At 35.8% G+C, this 21,873-nt stretch overlaps 1 protein-coding gene across 4 annotated transcripts in view; it reads left to right on the top strand.

Moving 5' to 3' along the window:
* The window catches only part of USP34 (ubiquitin specific peptidase 34), a 232,132-nt gene that overhangs the window by 206,611 nt on the left and 3,648 nt on the right, over positions 1-21,873 (top strand). For 3 of the 4 annotated variants that reach the window (XM_082851536.1, XM_082851535.1, XM_082851534.1), the window contains 9 exons: positions 1,965-2,599; positions 4,537-4,694; positions 6,176-6,254; positions 7,837-7,963; positions 8,593-8,700; positions 9,995-10,099; positions 10,215-10,339; positions 11,344-11,467; positions 19,603-19,682. In XM_082851536.1, the coding sequence (XP_082707662.1) occupies positions 1,965-2,599; positions 4,537-4,694; positions 6,176-6,254; positions 7,837-7,963; positions 8,593-8,700; positions 9,995-10,099; positions 10,215-10,339; positions 11,344-11,467; positions 19,603-19,682 (1,541 nt within the window). The remainder of the gene's footprint in view (positions 1-1,964; positions 2,600-4,536; positions 4,695-6,175; positions 6,255-7,836; positions 7,964-8,592; positions 8,701-9,994; positions 10,100-10,214; positions 10,340-11,343; positions 11,468-19,602; positions 19,683-21,873) is intronic. The other variant, XM_082851537.1, reaches the window with a different exon arrangement.

Raw genomic sequence — 21,873 nt, 5'->3', positions numbered from 1 at the left:
GATAGAAGAAAAGCTACAGAGAAATACTTGTAAATCCTACAAAATAATTTTAAGGAATGACTTTAGAATATTTAGCGAAAAGAAAATGGTGACACAATAGGTGTCTTAAAATAGTTGAGTTGCCATATAGAAATGGACGATTTGTTCTAAGTTCTCTAGACCCAGGAATTTTTAAGTTATAGCAAGGCAGTTTTTAGAAAGATGGTCTGTTCTTCTACATTGACTTCCCTGTTTGTTCTCAAAGATAAAAATAATTTAAAAGTCGTGGGGTTTTTTCCCCTAGCAGAACTTACTTTTTATTTAAAAGCAAATAGTTTTTATAGAAATAAGTAGATGGTTAGGTATGTGATAAAGCAAAACAAAATGTTAATTGTAGAATTTATGTGGTAGGTCCATGGGTCATTTAGTAGAATGTTTTCAACCTTTCACAGTGTTCAAAATTTTTTCAAAATAAAATGTTGGGGTAAAAGTATTAAACTGAATAATTTTTTAAATAAAATTATTTTCTCAATTGCAGTTTTATACAAATTTGATCAAGATGACACCTAAATGCCAAGTTTTTATATTTGAAACACATACCAAACTGAGCCTAACTGAAAACAGGCTAATCAGAGCAATATATAGGTGATGAAATATGTAGAAATGGAGTATTGTGCAAAAATAAAGTTTAATTTGACATCCATAAAAGAGATTACAATTAATTTTAGAAACCCTAACTGTATTTGCTTTGGTAGTATGATGGAAGTTATCAAATTATAGGTAGAATAGTGGGAGACAGAATTAGTAGGTGTATTGAAAAGGGTTATACTAAGGCATTAGATGCCTTGAGTAGGCTCTGTAATGAATGTTGTTAGGACGATTAACTCATGAGTCTGACAATCAAGGTTTGAATTCCAGCTCTGCCACTTGCTGTGGAAAATGGGGTAGTCATACTGTTTTAAGTCTGAGTAAAAGTGGAGATAATAAAACTAATACCAACTACATAAAGAATGTGTTAAATTTAAGCATTTGATAAATGTTAGCAGTTCTTGTTGTTGTTTGTATGTTACCATTATCGTCGTCGTCATCATCATCGTTTCTCAAAGTCAAGTCTGGGCTCCCCCTTTATCTGTGTGACCTTGGTCTTTGCTTCTCTAAGATTCAGATTTTCCAGTGTATCATCACCTACCTCCAGGATGATTGTGAGGGATTAAATGAGATAATATTTGCAACGTACCTAGCTTAGTGCCTTGCTAATAGTAACTCCTTTTACAGATGGGTTCAACTAATGAGTCATTATCCTCTCAGAATTATACCATAGGCTTAATAACATTTTCCAGGTATGTTGAAGGAAGGGATTCTTTCTCTGCATGCAAGGTTAGCCTAGAAGACTTTCAGAGATTTTCCAAAGTTAATGTTCTATAATTGGCATATATGTATATAATCTTTATAATACAAAAGGCTTTTAGATAGATCTTATTCTATCTTTATAATGTAAGTTTACCATTATCTACAAAATAATACTGAATTATTTTGTAATAATTGATAAAGAAGAGGAAAACTAAGACCCTAAATTAATGATTTGATATGTCAGACAGCGTTATGTAGGTCTTCTGGCTCCAAATGCTGTGTTCTTCCTGTTAAACCATATTATTCCCTGTGAAGAAATAAAATGATAAAACAAATGGGAAAATTCTACGTCTTGGGAAAGCTAAACAAAAGAGGTTTAAAACTTTCTGTTTATGCGATTGTTGTCACCACTTAAAAAATAGCAGTGACAAAATGGAAGGCGTCTGTTTTTGTCATTCCTTGGGATTTCTCTGGTACCAGTGGTAGAGCAGAAAGATATTAAAAGAGATGTTCATGTCCCTTAATTTTTATTCATTTTAATTTTTAAAGGGAAGAGTGACTTTGTGTTTAATGACTGCTCTTCAGTCTATTTTATATCTTGTAAGCATCTGACAGTTTTGTTTTACATTTTATAGCTGCAGCTTATCTTCTGGTGTCCCTTATACCAAGCAATTCATTCCGCCAGATGTTCCGGTCAACAAGGTCTTTGCACATCCCAACCCGTGACCTTCCACTCAGTCCAGACACAACAGTAGTCCTACATCAGGTCTACAACGTGCTCCTTGGTTTGCTCTCAAGAGCCAAACTTTATGTTGATGCTGCTGTTCATGGCACTACAAAGCTAGTGCCCTATTTTAGCTTTATGACTTACTGTTTAATTTCCAAAACTGAGAAGCTGATGTTTTCCACATATTTCATGGATTTGTGGAACCTTTTCCAGCCTAAACTTTCTGAGCCAGCAATAGCTACAAATCACAATAAACAGGCTTTGCTTTCATTTTGGTACAATGTGTGTGCTGACTGTCCAGAGAATATCCGCCTTATTGTTCAGAACCCAGTGGTAACCAAGAACATTGCCTTCAATTACATCCTTGCTGACCATGATGATCAGGATGTGGTGCTTTTTAACCGCGGGATGCTGCCTGCCTACTACGGCATTCTGAGGCTCTGCTGTGAACAGTCTCCTGCATTTACACGACAACTGGCTTCTCACCAGAACATTCAGTGGGCCTTTAAGAATCTTACACCACATGCCAGCCAATACCCTGGAGTAAGTAAAATGATAACTCTTGTATCTGTATCCTCAAATTGATTGGAAATACCTGTTTTTCCCATTGTGGGATGTAGCGACAAAATATGGGAGTACAGTCTGACTTTAACTGTTCTTTCTTAAAGACTTAAGGTTTATTTGTTTTCTTGAATACATGTATAAAATGTTATAAAATTGGTAAGTGTGTGGATAATTTTTCTTAGGTTGATACTGAAATTTTATCTCTAATGGAACTTATGTTAATTTGTGGTTTTGTTAATGAGTCTTTCATATATACCTAATGAAAAAGTTCAGCTTTGTGGTACAGTTTTAAGGAAGTGAGTATTTACTGTTTAGATATTATCAACATATACATGCTATGCTAAGCTGTAAGCTAGACAATATTTTATCTTAGCTGTAGTATTCCCTAGGGTTTTTTTATTTGTTCACACTACGTTGAAGTGAATGAAATGGCTAAGAGGTGGGCCTATCAGAGTACAAATATATACCATCTAAATCTGATCCCTTTTTCTCTGCAGACTATAGGTTTTATTTAAAATTTTCCCCTCTCCATGTTAGGCTGTCATTCCTGGATATTTCTTTTCATTGTTGCCTCTTACTCTTTGTTGTAAACTCAAGCTTACACCAAGAGGGTATACATCTGGGAAGGGGGTTGGAAGCAGAGTGCAGAACGCTTTTTCAAGCTGTTGTCAACCCAGAGGCTAAAAACTGCTAATAAGAAAAATTTTTTGCTTACTTTAAGGGGAGTATAGGAGAAGGAACTTTTTCAAGACATTTTCAAGACATTCAACATTTACTTAAGAGCTCAGTCAAATGACTACAATAAAGGGTATTTTAAGTATTGGTATCCTTGAATTGTGTGCTACACTTCTTTTTCCTGTTGAAGGAAGAAAGGACATTAACTGTCCTTTAGACATAATGTAGTGACTTGTTATTTCTCACCCAGAAAGAATAACCTTATTTCCTGTTAAGAAAGTTAGAATGCCTATAATAAAGGAAAGAAAGTGAGTATATTAAGTACCAAAAGAGGTTCAAAGCCAAGGTTATAAGAATACGGAAGGAGAATGAGAGTCTGCCGAACTTAGAAGGAGTTAGGACAGAATTTATTAAGATTCAGTGGATTTTTCTCTATCGCATTCACATAAATAATCTCCGATTTAGTTACTAAACATGATGTCTGTAAGTTAAATATACCTTTGATGAGTGCTGGGTGAGTTAGAATATTTATCCCCTAATGTTGTTAGGCATCAATGAAATGTAACATCTTTATTTTAGAACTTATCAGTTAGAGATTTTTTGTGAAAATGGTGCTTAAATCAATTTTTGCCATGAAAAATATGAAGGTTGGGGGTTTCAGGTCTTTGATAAGTATGTATTAGAAGAACAGCCCTTTCCTAACATGCCCATGAGTAAATGAGTTTATAAAACCACAGCTAGTGATTTTACTAGAATATTAGATCCCACATTTCATCCATCTTGAGCTGGATCATCTATCAGTCTAGAAAGATCATTCCAAATGTTGGCACAAAGGGTTTTCTCAAAGCAGTATTAATTCAGGTGTAATTGAGGGGTGTAAAATCTTTGTGACAGAGTAATAATTTCTCATTTACTATAGAAAAGGGGGGCAAAGGATGGGCATACCATCTCTGGATATATTTGACATTATAAAGCTAGTAATTTAAACAGTTTTAAGAATAAAGTTGAATAAGTTGAATTTACTTGTAGTTTTTAATCTGGAAATTCTATTTTAAGATTATTTTCTTTTAGTGAATAATAGATTGCATTTTAAAAATAGAATCCACTGCTAATTTTATAATTATTCTTGGATGGTACTGCAATCTAACTTAATTTGTGTAATTTTAAGAACTGGCTAATGAGCATAACACTTAGAAATGAGAAGAAGATAGATCATCATAATGCTTATTTGCCCTTTTCAGGCAGTAGAAGAACTATTTAACCTGATGCAGCTGTTCATAGCTCAGAGGCCAGATATGAGAGAAGAAGAATTGGAAGATATTAAACAGTTTAAGAAAACAACCATAAGTTGTTACTTACGTTGCTTAGACGGCCGCTCCTGCTGGACTACTTTAATAAGGTAAAGAGATATTTTCTGGTGTTTTTTGTTTGTTTTGTTTTTACAAGTGAAGGGGATGGGGACCATCATCTTGACATTTAAAGAGGAATAATTTAAATTATTTATAACTGAAATTTTACCACTTCTTTAAGGTTATTGGGAAAGCATTTAAACCTTTAGACACCTTGGAGGAATTTATATTTTGAGAGTTAATTAGCTACTTTTAATAGTTTTTATTTTGATTTGGTTTTGGATTATCTATGTGTGTTTTATCAGAATCATAGAATTTTAGGGTTGGAAGGAACCTTAATGTACCATCTTCCACCTAAAGCTTAAATCCTCCTCTCTGTGGCAATTCATTCTAACTTATGCTTGGACAGTTCAGTCCTAGAGGTCTCCAGAAATAGCTTACTCCATCTTTGGATAAGTTTCATTGTTAATATGTTTCTCATTTTAGTTAGCCCAGATCGATCTATCTTTTTTAACTATAGGAATTCGCCAAAATACCAAAATATCTTTACAGTTAATTGTTCAGAGCTACAGAAGTTATTGAATGACTATAAAGGAACTGCTACAAATTACACTTAATTTCCTTTAACTGTAGAAATTAAGTCTAGGTTAATTTCTGTATATTAAATCTAAGACTTGGGGCTGATGTCTTTTATTAGGCCCACATTTTTTGGCAATACTTTCTTTTTTTTTTTTTTTTTTTGCGGTACGCGGGTCTCTCACTGTTGTGGCCTCTCCTGTTGCGGAGCACAGGCTCCAGACGCGCAGGCTCAACGGCCATGGCTCATGGGCCCAGCCGCTCCACGGCACATGGGATCTTCCCGGACCAGGGCACGAACCCGTGTCCCCTGCATCGGCAGGCGGACTCTCAACCACTGCGCCACCAGGGAAGCCCCTGATTATTTTTTTTAAAAATGAAGAAAACATCTCATTAAAGTAGAAGGATTTCCAGTTGTACTATATAATAGCAGTTTCCAGTACCTAATAATGAAATAAAGTCGATTAACAGGAGTAACGCAGCTACTTTTGGATGATTATTATATAGATTATTTTCAAGGCCAACATATGTTTTGGGTTTTTTTTCCCCCCTCCTGTTGTTCTTCCCAGTAACTAGCTGATGAGTGCTTCAATAATACCAAGTGTATTTTATTGTTATCTGGAACTTAACATACTGTAGAAGATAAACCCATTATAAAAAGAAACATTGTTTCTACTGAAACTTTAAAAATATTCCTGTCAGCACCTCTCTTCCACCATTGTGGATAATTAAGAGTTGACTAGTGTAATACTAGTAGACATAACTTTTCTCTAAGTTGCAGTGAGGGTTTCTTATTTAATATTATCTTTTATTATATTACTAAGGACTAGATGTAGCTGTCTCTTTTTGTAGGTAAGAAAGTAGAGAACCTAAATGACAATTTACTTCTATTTTTTTTTATCACCTAAGTGTTCTGTTCAGATTCAGAGTTCTCAAACTGGTCTCTGTTTTCTAGTGCCTTCAGAATACTATTAGAATCTGATGAAGACAGACTTCTTGTTGTATTTAATCGAGGGTTGATCTTGATGACTGAGGTAAATACTTTATTGCGTTTTACTGTAGATTTATTTCAATTTAATGTTCTCACCCAAACTTCTTGTTTCGTGGATATTTAAAGTTTATTGTAAACTGTTTTACAGGTGTCTGGATTTTAAATATGCAGATCAGTAAATGCTAATTTACATTCCAAGAAGAATTAGGTCACAGTTTTTGGGTGCTGTTTTCTTTTTCCATAGTAATTACATACTTTTCCCCTCAGTTTGTATTTAGAACACTTGAAATAGACTAGTTTTATAAATTCATTTGTAAGACTAGAACTGGATGAGTCTGTAGGATTTAATTGAGGACACACATAATTTCTCAAGAGTGTGTTTATTTGACCCAGTTCCTCATCAGAGGAAGCTAGTGAGATTGTTACAGGTGGTTACAATCAGCTGTTAATTTTTCCCATGATTATTGAACATCCACAACTGTGAGATGATTTTAAGTCCACAGAGGTGCATAGTACCCTTTAGTCTGATAATGGAGGTAAGATGAAAGTATATGCCAAGGGCACCATGAAAATTAAGAGGTAGGATAGTTTTTTCAGTTAATGGTATTATAGAATAGGAATACAACATGTGAAACTGCACTTTGAAGAATTTGGACTTGCAGAGATAAGCGGGAAAACATTTAGATAAATGACGTAATCAGCACAAAGGCAAGAAGGTATTGGTTGTATTCAACAAATACCAAATATTTCTGTTTGGCTAAAACGAAAGTATGTGAAGAGGAGTAGTGAGAATTTCATTCTTTCATTCAACAGATGTTTGAATGTCTACTCTGTGCCAGGCATTGTGCTAGGCACTGGGGATACAGCAGTGAACAAGACAGACATGGTTCCTGTCCTCACAGCTCACAGGTTAAATGCCACACATGTACATTGTTCAGATTATGTACTGCCACAGATTCTAGGTTATGAATTTTCAGCTGTGAATTGCGAATAGTACATAGTCTATGGGGGACTGATTTGAGAGGATTAGAAAGAAGGTGTATTGGTGTAAAATGAAATAGGAAAAAACTAAGGATTTCATTAAGCTAGTACTGTTAAAGGAATCAAAAGATTTAACAAGCCAATATGATTAAAGGAATTCCTACCTTTTGGAGTTCTTTTACCTCTTTCAGACCTACTATTTTGAGTATGACTGACAGCTATTTCACCACTGTCTTTCATAGAAACCCTGGAAGGTTAGTTAAAGCAGTCACCTATTCTCCCCAGTCTTCCTGTTGCTGCTGCTTTGTAATCTCTAAAGCTTGCAGTCTTAGAGATATGTACTTAGAGCAAACAGTAGCCCCTCCCAAAAAAAAATCAGATTAAGTAAATTATTCCTTCCAAGTAAAATGTAAACACAAAATATCACAGTGTCAACTGTGAAAGTGAGGACTATTTTGTATTTTAGAAGAGCTGAATGGGAGCATTTGACTTGTAGATAGAAAGCAGATACATTTGCTTTTGCAGATATGCACACACATAGTCTTAGTCTGAAAACATCTGTCATAGAGGATGAGCAGTACCATTTTGTGGCTCAATAAAGTAAAAGTGAAATGAAATTTTTCATTTTTTTAAATCACTTGTAGTCTTTCAACACACTGCATATGATGTATCATGAAGCCACAGCTTGCCATGTGACTGGAGACTTGGTAGAACTTCTGTCAATATTCCTTTCAGTTTTGAAGTCTACTCGCCCATATCTTCAGAGAAAAGGTTTGATTAATCCTACTTCTTATTTTTGTTAGTTTAACAATTAAAGAGAATCCACATGCTTCAGAGAATTTGTCTTCTTCTCTAATTTATGTACGGAAAACGGGGCTGATGTTAGCTAACCATTAGGAAAATGTTTATCATGACCTCCTGATATAAAACTGGAATGATCTTGTCTATTTTCTCTATCTCTGCCTGAGAAATAGGCAAGCATGCTATAAGTGTCAAGATTTAGGAGATTGGAAAATATTTCTAAACACAGTAACAACATGAGTATTTGTGAAGTTCCTCTGGCTGGAAACTTACATGGCTTAGGTTAAATCATTTATTTTCAAGAGAAATAACTATAAAACAAACATCTCTGTGTCCCTGTAAAGTAGTGTGAACTTTGAAATGCATATAAATTCCTAGAAAATGGGGCATATCATCACTTAAAATATGTGCTTTTAAGAAATACAGCAGGTTTAACAATAGTAGCCATCTCATGAAAATAATCACTTAGCTTTCACCAAAGATGTTTATGTAATTAATTTGGATTTCTTAGTGTAAGCATTCTGTAGTTTACAACAGAAAATAATTGTGAGGAAGTTTGATCTCAAATGGCATATTTACATATGCTTTTGTGTTTGCAGATGTGAAACAAGCATTAATCCAGTGGCAGGAGCGCATTGAATTTGCCCATAAACTGTTAACTCTTCTTAATTCCTATAGCCCTCCAGAACTTAGAAATGCCTGTATAGGTAAGTTACTTGGAAAATATAGCTGTGTAAAAACCTAGTGGAAGAACATTTTTGTGGGATTGTGTGTGTATATGTAAGATGTAATGTTAGTTCTGTAGGGTTTGGAAGACATTTGTACTTCTTATGTGTGACTTACACTGGCCAGCAGATCCTAAGAACATCGAGTTCTGTTTCTTAACATATCAATAATTAACTATGTCATTATAGGCAGGTCACTCTATATATGGGCTTGCTGACCTAAGGTTATCTCTAGATCTCTTACAGCTCTGAAATCTTCTGATCCTATTTAAACAAGGTAGAATCATGCAGATGTTTACAGATTAGAACTGACATTGTAAAGAGTGGGAGTGATTATTTCCCTGTGAGTTCTTTTGCCTGAAGATACTTCCTAGTAGCTCTTCTTAGACTCCTGAGTATTTTATATTTTTACTAATTGCATATTTATAATGATAATTTGTGTTTGTTAAAGGACCCCCTTGTTTTAAATTCATATTGAATTTTTTACTGCCTTAGAAGCCATTTAAATAATCTTTAGAGACTATAGCTACTTATTTACAATTTCTCAAAATGACATGTATAACTGTCATGTAGAAGCAGTCAGTTTTGGCAGGTGTTGGCCTGATGTTCTGTAGAATTACAGGCCTACACTTCTCCATTAAGAGGGGAAGGGTGCAGGACTTCCGTGGCAGTCCAGTGGTTAAGACTCTGCACTTCCACTGCAGGGGGCACGGGTTCAATCCCTGGTCAGGGAACTAAGATCCCACAGGCTGTGCAGCGTGGCCAAAAAAAAAAAAAAGGAGGGATGCATAGCAGTAACCTCTAATTGCCAGAAACTCCGCCAGTAGCCTGTCATCATGAGCTTTACTCCTATGTAATTACAGGATGAGAATCAGTCCAGCTAGCATCATGAAACATTAAAAGTAGATTAAGGATTCTCAGATCCAAAGAATTTTGAACCTTAGATTTATAAGCTGCTTTGGTTGATTTTATGAAGATACATAATCAGTATGCATTAAATATTTCCCTCAGTGTACTTCTCCATGATGCTTCTCTTAATAGTTTTAAACTTTGGTTTCTAAATGATGCCCGATTGTTGTTTAGTAACTCTGCTGATCCGGATTTGATTAAGCATCAGACAGAATTTCTCCCAGAGTTAAGTGCTAAAACAGTTTTAGACTCTAAAACTTTTTAGCTGCCACACTGCAATCAGTCACCCCAGTAGGATTTGTGAGTTTGAAAGTAGCAGGTAACATACTCCAGTTTTTTAATACCCAAATTGTGTTTTTATTTTCAGATGTCCTCAAGGAACTTGTGCTTTTGAGTCCCCATGACTTTCTTCATACGCTGGTTCCATTTCTACAACACAACCATTGTACTTACCATCACAGTAATATACCAAGTATGTATTCATCTAGCACGGTGGTGAACATGGTTGGCATTTAATCTTTCTGCACACTGAAACATGGAGATTTATTTTTTCAATTTATTCTTATTGTACACTTTTAATGTCTTAGTGTCTCTTGGACCTTATTTCCCTTGTCGAGAAAATACCAAGCTAATAGGAGGGAAAAGCAATATTCGGCCTCCGCGCCCTGAACTCAATATGTGCCTCTTGCCCACAATGGTGGAAACCAGTAAGGTATGTTGGGATGCCAGGAAAACCATGTTTTTCTAGTACACAGTAATTTGAAATTCCCCTCTGGCAGTTATGAGTATATTAGACTTAAATGATCATTTTGTGGATCCTAAGAAGATTAGACTCATTTGGACTTTTTCCTGCTCTGAAATGTTGGTTGAATATTTGCAAAATCAACAATAAGCACAAGTAGTAAGTTTTTTTCCCCCTCAAAAAATATCCTAACAGACTCATTAGTATTTGTCACTAGGCTAAATTATAAATGGGTCATATATCTAAATCTGAAAGGTCAAGTTAGGTACTTACTATTGTTTATATTTCGCCATATAATCAATGACTTCTTTTACTGCCCTCTAATTATAATCCTTTGACCTAAGCCTAATTATCACTGACTGATAGATTTATCATCATTTATAGCCTAGTTCTTGTTCTCTAATACTTAACTCTAAAATAATGCTAATTCTAAATTATAGAGAGAAGGTACATTGACACAGGATAATTTATCTCAGTCCCAACACTTTTCTAAACAATTTTTCCACTTTTTCCTCACCCCACTTTATTCACATTCTCCCTTGCCCGCTGTCTTTAGATCTTAACTACATTTAAGAAGTTCTTATAAGATAAAATATTTAAAATAATTAACACTGTAGTAACCATTACAGAAATTATTTGGACTCTATTTCAAAAATCAAATTTAATTCACTCTTCTTGATGATATGTCTATAGAGCTCAAGTGTCACATTTTAAAATCCTACAGTAATTTTACTTTATTAAAGTATATAGAAATAAGGGGTAATTTTAATTGAAGGCATTTGCACACTGAAAATAAACTTGTGGCAATTAAGATCTTAATAACATTAACAGAAACTTGGAATTTAAAACTAGGTTCTTATAGAATTTAAATATTTAATCAGCTTTTTAGTTAAACTTATTACGTTTGCACAAAATATGCTCTTTAATTTATTATACAATTTAAGTGCAACCATTTTATCATCTTTAACCTTCAGGGCAAAGATGACGTTTATGATCGTATGCTGCTAGACTACTTCTTTTCTTATCATCAATTCATCCATCTATTATGCCGAGTTGCAATCAACTGTGAAAAATTTACTGAAACATTAGTTAAGCTGAGTAAGTATAAAAGATGAGCAGTAAATTCCACTGAATTATTTTAAGCCCGTAGCCATTCAGGAAGGGGAGGAAAAAAATGAGCCAATCCTTTTTTTTCTTTTTTAAAGTGAATGTTTAAAAATATTAATTATTCTCGGGAACATTTTTATGTTTATTAAGAAAACACCAACTTACTGGTTTCCATTGAATAGTTCTTCCCAGAGTTTCAGCTGGCTTATAAAGGAGTGTGGAGTAGGGCTGATCACTTTTCTACATAGAAGCCCAAGTCCTCCTCCATCTGCCCAGCAGAATTTAAAAACAAAAACCAAAAACTGCTCTGCTTAGGGAGGCAGGCTTAGAGATGGACTTCCCCAGCCCTGATCTGAGGGTAAGATGAGATCAGTAGTGCCAGCTGGCAACACCAGGAGCAAGCCGAGTGGACTTGCCAGGGTGAAGCAGAGGTGCATATATGAGTAAATTAGGAGGTAAGTCTCATAAAATAGAGGGGTGAGTGAGAAGGGAAACTTGAAAAGGAAGATATGAGAAATAGAAAAAATAATCAGTGAATTATGAAGGGGGGGAAACCTTGAATTATTTTTATGTAATATTGTCTCTCTGAGGATGTGCCTGAGATCTCTTAGAGGACTGTTCCCTTTGGGTGACTTTTTCCAGCTGATAAGTCTTTAGAAGATAAGTAGCCCTCCAGGTGTCCCTTATCTCAGGACCTCCAGAGTTCTCAGGCTCTGTGTGCCCTGTGAATCTGATGTCTTTAGGGATGGCCCAGGATCCTCTCCAGTGTACTGTAGGTTTGTTTCAGAGCATGGGAAGTGAAATACTCATGGAACCACCACCCAGGTCAAGAAATAACAATATTACCGTATCCTAGAAGTTCCCCCTTGTGCTCCTTCTCAATCACAACCCCTTCCTTCCTGTGGAAAAGGTTTTGGTCCACTATAGATAGGGCGAAAGATGTGAAAATACCTTAGGTTTTGTTATCCAAGAAGAATGAAGTGGTAACAACTGTCAGGGATAATTCCTCTTCAGAAAAACCATCTTATTGGTAAGTGTTTAGAGTGTCTTCAGATTTGAAAGGGTGTTCCTTCCACCTGTTTTCGTTAGCTAGTTTTATATATATGTGGCTGAAGATTGGGGGGTGGGCGGGTGAGGATATATTCGGATCGGCCATTTCATGATTATATAATTGGGTTGTGGCACTTGGTAAAAAGCTAAAACCTGGCAGTGGCAATGATCAAGTGTGGGGAAATATCCAGGAGATCTAGTAACACAGCCTTGCTCCCAGATAAGAAGGAAGACTTATAAACATGCTGACCTTAAGAAAAGTTCTTAGTAATCGTGTTAATATGATTTATACCAAAAGTTACGTGAGGAGCTATTTTATCTACTTGAACAGCTCTGACCAAATAATGAATGTTCTACCCTGTGTGGGACTGTCTTCCTCATCAACGCAAATACCTAGTTTTGGGGAAATTAAACATGGGGAGGAGAAAGAAGAAGGAAAGAAAGGAAACACACTTAGCCATCCATATTAGCTGAATCAACTTCCATAATATTTTATGCTCTCATCACTTATACTCAGGAAGCACAGTTGTCCTGGCTCGTGGTGTTTGGTTCTCTACATAAGCACTGTTCTTTAGAACTTTCTACCAGGATGGAAATATTCTCCAGCTGCATCACCATCCACAGTGTGATAGCCACTGGCCACATGTGAGTGTTGAGAGCTTGAAATGTGATTAAGGAAGTGAATTTTTTATTTTAACCAAATTAATTTTAAATAGCCAGATGTGGCTGGTGGCTACTGTATTGCGTAGGACAGCTCTAGATATAAACCAAAACCTTAAAAAATTGAGCAGGAAAAAAATTTTTTCATGGTTATATCTTAGTTAATGTAGAAAATTAGACATTGTTTTAGATATGAAGTAAAACAGAGACCTAAAAGCAGTGCTTATGCTTCTTACAAATGGAAGAATTATGTCCCAGTATTTGAAAGTAACTCCCTCTTCTAGCTGAAATGACTGTTTACAAGGAGAGGCCACTAGGAAAGAGCTTGAGAAAGCAAAGCCCACATTAACGACTGTGATGGGAAGCAGAGAGTTGATAGGGAGTTTTAATTTGTATAGTTTCTTCAAGAAATTATATTTGGCAACAAGAGAGGGAAGGGTAAGCTTAAACTGGTTATGTCCTTAATCATTTGAGTCTTAAGGCTAGGTGGTCCAAGGGCCAGAATATCATGACTGTAGGTAGAAGTGTCTCAAGACCTGTATTGGATTGCAAGTCATTCCAGATTTGATGAAGTCTTTATGGTAATTCTTACATGGGTAACTGAGTAGATTTTAAGATTTGTTAGGGGGATAAAAAGGAATTACACAATAATTGTAGATTAGAATTACAGGGGATAGAGTTGCAGGTCCTAAATAGTAAACAAAGGGAGCGTTGAAGTGCTCTTGAAGTGAGGACAGTCAGGCATAGGGTTAGGGGAGACAGAGAAAAAGTGGGAAGAGAATTTAGGGAATGTGAACAAAGCTGCTGACTGCCATGTGAAATACTAGTGTGTCTGAGACCGCAGTATTTTGATATTTAAAAAGAGCCAATTTTTAGCCAGAAAAATTCTGCAAAAGAAGAATAGTGCCAGATTACTGGCACTATTGATTTCCAGAATACTTACTAAAGATAACAGTAAATTTTAAAAAAATCTTTTGGTATTTAATACATAGTTCACAATTCAAAGCAATATCAAAAAGGTGTATACATCACTGTTTCACTCACAGACATGCCCACCATCAATTTTATTCATTTTTTTGCATAAAAAGAGCAAGTATTGGTTTATTTTCTCCCTTTCTTATGTAAATGTCCTCCATATTCTCGGAGGACCAACTGTGGATTGAAATTTCCACTACAGTCATTGTATTACCATTTTATATAAGGATATTCAGCATCAGGGGCTCCTGGAAACCAATCCCCCATGAATACCCAGGGAATGACTGTAAATCTAATGATTAAAACCACACGATGCAGATATGGAAGCACATAAGTAGAACAGTGGAAAAACAGCCCCAGAACAAACATAAGGATACACAAGGATTTGATAGAAAACAAAGGTGACATATCAGAGTAGTGGAAAATGGGTAATATTGAGACAATTGGCTAGCTGTCTGGGAAAGGAAAGGCAAGAGTAATATCTTCTTTGCTCCTTAGACCAAAATACATCCTAGGAGGATTAAATATTTAATTGTGAAAAATAAAATCCTAGAAGTATTAAAGAAAAAACATAGGATCATATGGATACCACCTTGAGATTTGATGGACTGTGTTAAGCAGGACACGAAACCCAGAAACAATAAATTGAAATTTTTGACTACATAAAAATTGGAAGTACTACATGTTGAAAATGCCATAAATTGAATTAAAATACAAACAGCTAATGGGGAAAATATTTGCATTCTTAACAGATAAATGGCTAGTAGTGCCAATGTACAGAGAGTTTTTAGGATTCAGCAAGATGGTAAAGAACATTAAAAAAAGCAAAGGACATGAAGAAGGCAGTATACACACAAGCACACACACACACACAAAATAAATGTTTGGTAACCATATGAGAAGTTGCCAATCCTTACTAATAAAGAAAGCAAACAACAATTATTTCTCTTTTTTTCCCCCCCACCCCCAACTATGAGATGAAGTTTAGATGATATGCATACTTACACAGTTTGGGGAAAGAGGAGATCTTATAATGGGGTCAATTTGGAGAGGCAGTTTAGATTGTTCGTGCCCTTTGCCCCAGCAGTACCAGATCTAGGAATCCACTCTAAATCTACTCATAAAAGTGTACAATAACATACATAGGATGTTTATTTTCAATTGGTTTGCATTGGGTAAAACTGGAAACAACTGAAATGTCTATCATTTGTATTATATAGTCTTTAAAATAAAAAGATAGGAATTGACCTTGTTTCACATGAAAAAAGCAAATTGGAAAACATACAGAATATGACCACATTCTTATAAACAAGGGGGAAAAATCAGTACATGTAAAAAAAAAATGGAGGATTATAATCTTAACTGTATAAGGATAAAATTATGGAATGCTTTTATTTTCTAGGTTAAATATCTAGAAGATTTAAATTATTTGTAATGTTCATGCATTGGTTTTATATTTGAGGAAAAAAATTTTTTTCAAAACATAGAAAATTGGTACTGCAAACCCTAATCGTACCAAATTTTTTAGGTACCATAGTTCACGTGCAGATTAACAAGATGTCCAAGTAAAATTAAACTCAATAACAAATCCCTAGATTTCATCATTTAATTTTCATTTTTAGGGACAAAACAAGAATATCACCTTTACTGTTTGACATTAGTTTTTCTTTTGTTTTTTGGGTTTTTTTTTATTTTTTGACATTAGTTTTTGAAAGTTTTCTTAATGCATTAGTAAGTGAAAGATTTTTTTTAAGATTTTTTGCAAGTAACATGATGTACCTAGAAAATCCATAATCTTCAAAATCTCTATAATTAAAAAATTAATATAGTTGATAGAAGTAAACAGATTAAAAATTCATATTATAAAAAGCACAGCTCTTGTTCATGTTTCAGCTTTTTGTGATATCAAGGTGGTACTGATTGGAGAAACAACTGGTTAGCTGTTTCCCTTAAAAGGCTTCTTAGGATGAATATGCTTCAAACAAGTGCCAATCATTCAGTACAGATAGGAAACCAGCTTTTACCCATCCACCAAGGGCAAATCCATTTATCCTAGGTTATACATGGTAATTACATTTAATAGACATACATATAATTTAGGGGTTGGTTACCAGTTTGTTAATTTACAAAGAATTGGCACAGGGATCTGTATGTTACGTGGTAGGGCCAGCAGATTTTTTTCCAGTAACCTACATGGGAAGCTGAATAAACAATAATAGGTTGCTCAGTGGGTATGAAGTCAGAAATAGGGGAATTAGAAGAATCAGATATGATATTCTAAGGCCGAAGCTCTCATTTCCCATGGATAATGCTTGGATGGGATAAATACTCCTATAGAAAGCTGGACAAAGAATCATAACACAATTCAGATAGGAGAAACCCTAACTAGTAAATATACATACGAAATATTTCATCCTCACAGCAATCATCTGAATTACCATTTTACCTACAAAAACAGTTTTTAAAAGATTTTTCTTTTAAAAACACACTCAGCTGCTTCTACAGTATAAGGTGCTTCTGTTGAGGAAACAATATGTTTGGGACAGCTTTTCATTATTGCTTATTAGTTCCTCCATGGGTGGGAACAGGGTGGGGTAAGGACCCTATTGTTAAGGATGCCTGAAGTCACAGGATGAAGAAAGATAAGTGATATAGGAGCCAGGATGTTTTAGGCCTGCCCATCCTGTTTACCGAGGTAAGGTGTGGAATTGTGCCTGCGAATGCTGGTGATTGCATCTCCCTGTGCTTTGCACCCAGTAAGTGACACCCCAGAAGGTATTGGAGGAGTGTGTGTGGAAAGGAATGGCATTGGCCTCTACCTTAAGTCAACAGAGCCAACATACTCCTTATCCTCAGTGCTTTGTGAAAATGCTGGAAAGAAACTGAAACTTCTACTCTGAAGGGATGGCCTTCCTTCTAAAGGAGGTGCTGCTCAGATAGGGAAAAGGTAGGACTGTGAAAGAGGGGTCTTTAGCTCACCATGGGTGGCACAGTGTTTTCTGGAGTGTAGTGTACAAGATGGCCCAGGGAAAATAATTTTCATGTTAATAAGTGTGAATAGATCTTACTTATTACAAAAATAAATAACTCGTACACCAAATGCATGATTTTCCTGGATGTTATATTGCCGAAGACAAGGCTAATGTAGTATTAGCCTCTCTGAGTCAATCTAAAGAACAGTATCAAGTAAACAGTACAGGTGATGGACAGATATGAAAACAGTCATCAAAATGATACATGAAATGACTAAAGTTTGGGGAAACACTGATTATTGAAAAGATTATGGGCTTTAGAATCAGATAAATCTGGGGTAGATACAACTGTGTCATTCACTGGCTTTTGGGATGAAACAGCAGATTATGTGATCTCTCTGAGCCTAATTTCCTCATCCAGAAACGCGGGCTAAATGAGGAAAACATAATGCCTTCCAAATTTGATGAGAAAATTAAATGTGATTATCTGACGTACCTAGCACAATAGATGTTAGTATGTTTATTTTGTTCTTCACTTGTAAAATATATTTGAATCAGAGCATTACCTGAAAACAGTCTGAGATCATAGAAGGCCTCCGTGTTTTTTTTGTTTGTTGTGGTAGTGCTAGCTTTTTAGTAGTTGTGGAAAATAGGAATAAAGACTGTTTTACTTTGAGGATAATGTCGGGGGTGGTGGTGGATAAAGTCTAGAGGATCTTAAATTGTAGTATGAAGCCTGCTTTCTTTCACATGAGAGGGTTTATGTCAGAGCAGCCCCTAGTTCAGGGGTTGGCAGACTATTTTTGCAGTGGGCCGTGGGCCATATTGCCAACCCCTGCTCTACTTTTATGGGTAATTATGCAGAGACATGGGAACATAGGAACTTTCTTCCTTGTAGCCAACAGTGTTGATGACATGTCCTTGTTTGCTTATGTGTATTGTGATCTTATGATGGGTAAATGCCTCCAATCCAAACCAGATTAGGGTATTACTTTCCTTGGGTCTTTACAAAGGAATTAATCTTGACAGGAAAATAAAGAAAAATAGGCTTTCCCGCAAAAGAGAGTCTAGGTATCCTTCGATGACAAAATTGGATGACTGATCTGATTTCCCTAAGATTTTCCCAAACCCATGGTCTAATATAGAGGCAAACGATAGCCTGCATGCTGCCTGTTTTTGTACAACCAATGAGCTACCTGCAAGTTAAGACTTTTTATAATTTTAAATGTTTTTTTTAAAAACTACATTCTATTTTGTGATATACATGAAAATTACATGAGATTCAGCTTTCAGTTTTCTTAAAGAATGTTTTATTGAAAGACAGCCACACCCATTCATTTGGTGGTGTCTGTGGAGTAATTGCAACAGACTTAAACAGCCAGCAAAGTCTAAAATACAGGTACCTGCCAATTTTGAAAAGTTTGCTTTATGCCACTGCACTTTTATGACATACCTACATTAGTACCTCTTTTTGCTAACCAAAAGAAATCCAAAGAGGATTTTCGCTTTAATGGAAAAAGGTAATTGCTTTTTCACTTTATGCTGTTTCAGCTTATGAAAGGTTTCATAATCGGGGGAAACCTGTAATTACTATTTGGCCATTTACCATAAAGGTTTGCCAACTTCAGGTGTTACTCCTAATTTTTTTCTTAACTAGAAGAGGATAACTTGTATTATATTTCTCCTCCATGATTATACTTTCCCTGGGGGGTGGGAGTGTTGGAGGATGGAAAATGTACTTACAACTGACTGTGGCATTACAACTTCTGTGCTTTGAGAGAGCTAGAAGGGCAGAGGGTAGGGGAACAAATTTCTTAAGGACATACTTGACATCTGTAATAGTCAAGAAGAGGAAAGGTTGAAACCTTAGACGTTCCAAATAGGATGCTGACATATAACAGCTAAGTATGATCCACCCGAAAGATCCTGGGGACAAGGCTAGAAGCTGTTAGAGCAGAATTTACTTAAATCTACTATAAAGGTAATTCGCTTTATCTTTGGAGAAATGAGATAAAAGAGGAAAGAATGATATGTTTCTAATTCTTCACATCCTCTGTTTGAACGTGCACCCTGCCCCTCCACTGTAGGTATTCCATGTAATATGATCTAAATATGCAGAGTGGTACCTTAATCCAAGAAAACTTTGGAGCCACTTGCAGTAACTTTTATTACATTGTCCCAGATAAAGTTCTAATTCTCAAAAAGCAGAATTGGTTTAAGTTGTTTGCAGGTCCTTCTGGGAATGAGGTATGGGATATAAATAAAGTCAAAGTGTACTGCACTCTAAAATATTTCACTGGTTAAAACATTGAGATGAATTCTTCCCCTTTAAGTATTTTATGTATTTCTAAAACATAGAAAATACGCAGTTATGACTGGAAATAGCTATAATATTATACCTGCAGAGTTTAATATCTCAGTAGTGTAATTTATAATTATAACCTATTCTGATTTCTTTTCAAATATTAGGTGTCCTAGTTGCCTATGAAGGCTTGCCACTTCATCTTGCACTGTTCCCCAAACTTTGGACTGAGCTATGCCAGACTCAGGTAAAGAAAATGAGTTTTAGATGACCTGGTCTTTCATCTCATCCGACCACGTGGTCGGTAATTTTAGGAACACTGGGTTGAAAACTGGCTGGAAATTGGGGATGTTTTCGAATCTTGGTAGGTAAAATACTATTAATGGAAATAACTGTTAAGCAATTGGCATCGAGTTGCCCTTTGAAGTTTTTTATGTCTGTAATATTTGTATCACAAAGGGTATTTCAGACAAGCTGTTTATAGTAAAGTTTCTCGTTTAAAGGCCAATATAAACAGTTGTGGTAAAAGTCTGAAACAGGGAGATATTAGGGCAAGAAGGCATAAGCCACTTCTTGGGCTCCTTCACCTCCCCCATCTATTTCTTCTCCCCTCCACCATTCCAAAAGCTCTAGCAGAAACCATTTCAGCATTCTGTCCTTTACCTCTCGCTTACCTGTTACCTCAGAGCAGTTTTTTAAGTCTGATGCACTTATTTTCTTATCAGCAATCTCACTGAGAACAGAAAACACTGTAACCTTCCTACCTTAAGTCCAAGAGCCAACCCCTTAAAGTGGGCACCTAAATAATGCTTGTTAAATTGTGGAGGGAGAATGGTGGGGAGAGGGGAAGAAATCAGATTGATCCTAAGGTTTGGCTTATTCCTTGGATCAGGCATAAGGAATCCCCACTCTCTTCAGGCCCTGAAAAAAACTATTGGTCTCTTGCCTGAGTGCATCTGCCCATTCCCAGAAGATGAGTTGATTAATTCCTTTGGCAAACCTTTACCCACATTTAGCATCTGGAATACTTTTGAGTCTGGTCCAGTCTCCTGCCCAGGCAGTTGTGCTCTGGATATTCTCCTAATGGATGTGTGTCACATGATACTGTAGTTGCTTCTCTGCCTCCTTGTCCCAAACCATGAACTCCTCTGAGTCATCTCTATTCCTATAGAAATTTCATTTTGTTTTCTATACTAGGAATCTTTGATAGGCTAGTATACTTAAAATGGTTTAGTACTTAGTAAACATTCAGAAAACAACTTGCTGGTTGACTTTTGAGCTGAGTGGTTTATTCAGTAATTTGCAACAAATCTCTTGCTCCACCCCCACCCCTTGGCCACTTGCTGCTCTCTTTTCATTCTTCTTGATTTAGGTAGTTGCTTTTTTTGGTTTCTGTACTATGCCACTGCCTATTGCTTCCCTATTGCTTTATCTGCTTCTGCACTGTACTACTACTCTCTTGACTTTTTTTCCCACAGAATTCATCACCCCCAAAACTTCCCTTAAAGTCAAACCATCTAAGGCTTCCAATGCCCCTACCAGCCCTATAGAAGCATCTGTGCTGTGCAAGAAATATAGGCAGCAGGCAGACACTACAACCAGTAGAATAAGGCAGGTTTCCCTGACACCAAGGATCTGAAGACCTGGGTGCTGGTCCTACTTGACTCCTAATTTCTTGGGTGACCTTGAGCAGTTTACTTACCACAGTGCTTACTCTAATAAAATATATAAGTATATAGATGTACATATTATCTAAACTTTGTCCTATTTTTTTAAACAGTCCATTTTTCTTCCATATAAATGATTATTAAAACGCATATATAAATAATCTAGGGAATATATTTACTCAAAGACATACTACTTGTGTTTAAGAGCCATGACCATTTGAAAACAGGAAAACCAAATTTTAGTACAATTTCCATATTTTGGGACCCACTAATTCTGTTTGAGATTGTTAGGAAAAGAGGTGTGCTGTTTACCTTTGTGATATTTATGGGGCGGAAGGGTATTTACCAAATTACTATTGTTAATGAGATTATATAAGTGAAAGTTTTAACTCATTTTAGGGAGTAAATCTAATTCTTAAAATTTGTCTTTTCTCTATGGGTCATTTGGTTATCTATTAATTTTCCTCGAAAACATCATCGTATTTGTTAGTCTTATTTGTCCAGTCCTTATTAACTCTTAATGCTAGATAATAAAGCTGCATTTCTTTTAAAAACGTATTTGTTCAGTTTTGCCATTCAGACTTTTTACAGGTCTCTTCTGTGTCACCCATTTAAGTCCAAGTTAGTAATATTTTAATTTATTGGGAGGACAGTTGCTGTGACTGAAAATTTAGTAGAATGAAGTAAAAGTGGCTTTTCTGGGAATTCCCTGGTGATCCGTTGTTAGGACTCTGTACTTGCTGAGGGCCCGGGTCGGGGAACTAAAGATCC

Source organism: Leucopleurus acutus, assembly GCF_964270905.1.
Source record: "Leucopleurus acutus genome assembly, chromosome: 12".
In the NCBI taxonomy this organism is placed as follows: Eukaryota; Metazoa; Chordata; class Mammalia; order Artiodactyla; family Delphinidae; genus Leucopleurus; species Leucopleurus acutus.
Note: the sequence above shows the minus strand (reverse complement) of the source record. Positions and strands in the feature narration are given on the sequence as shown.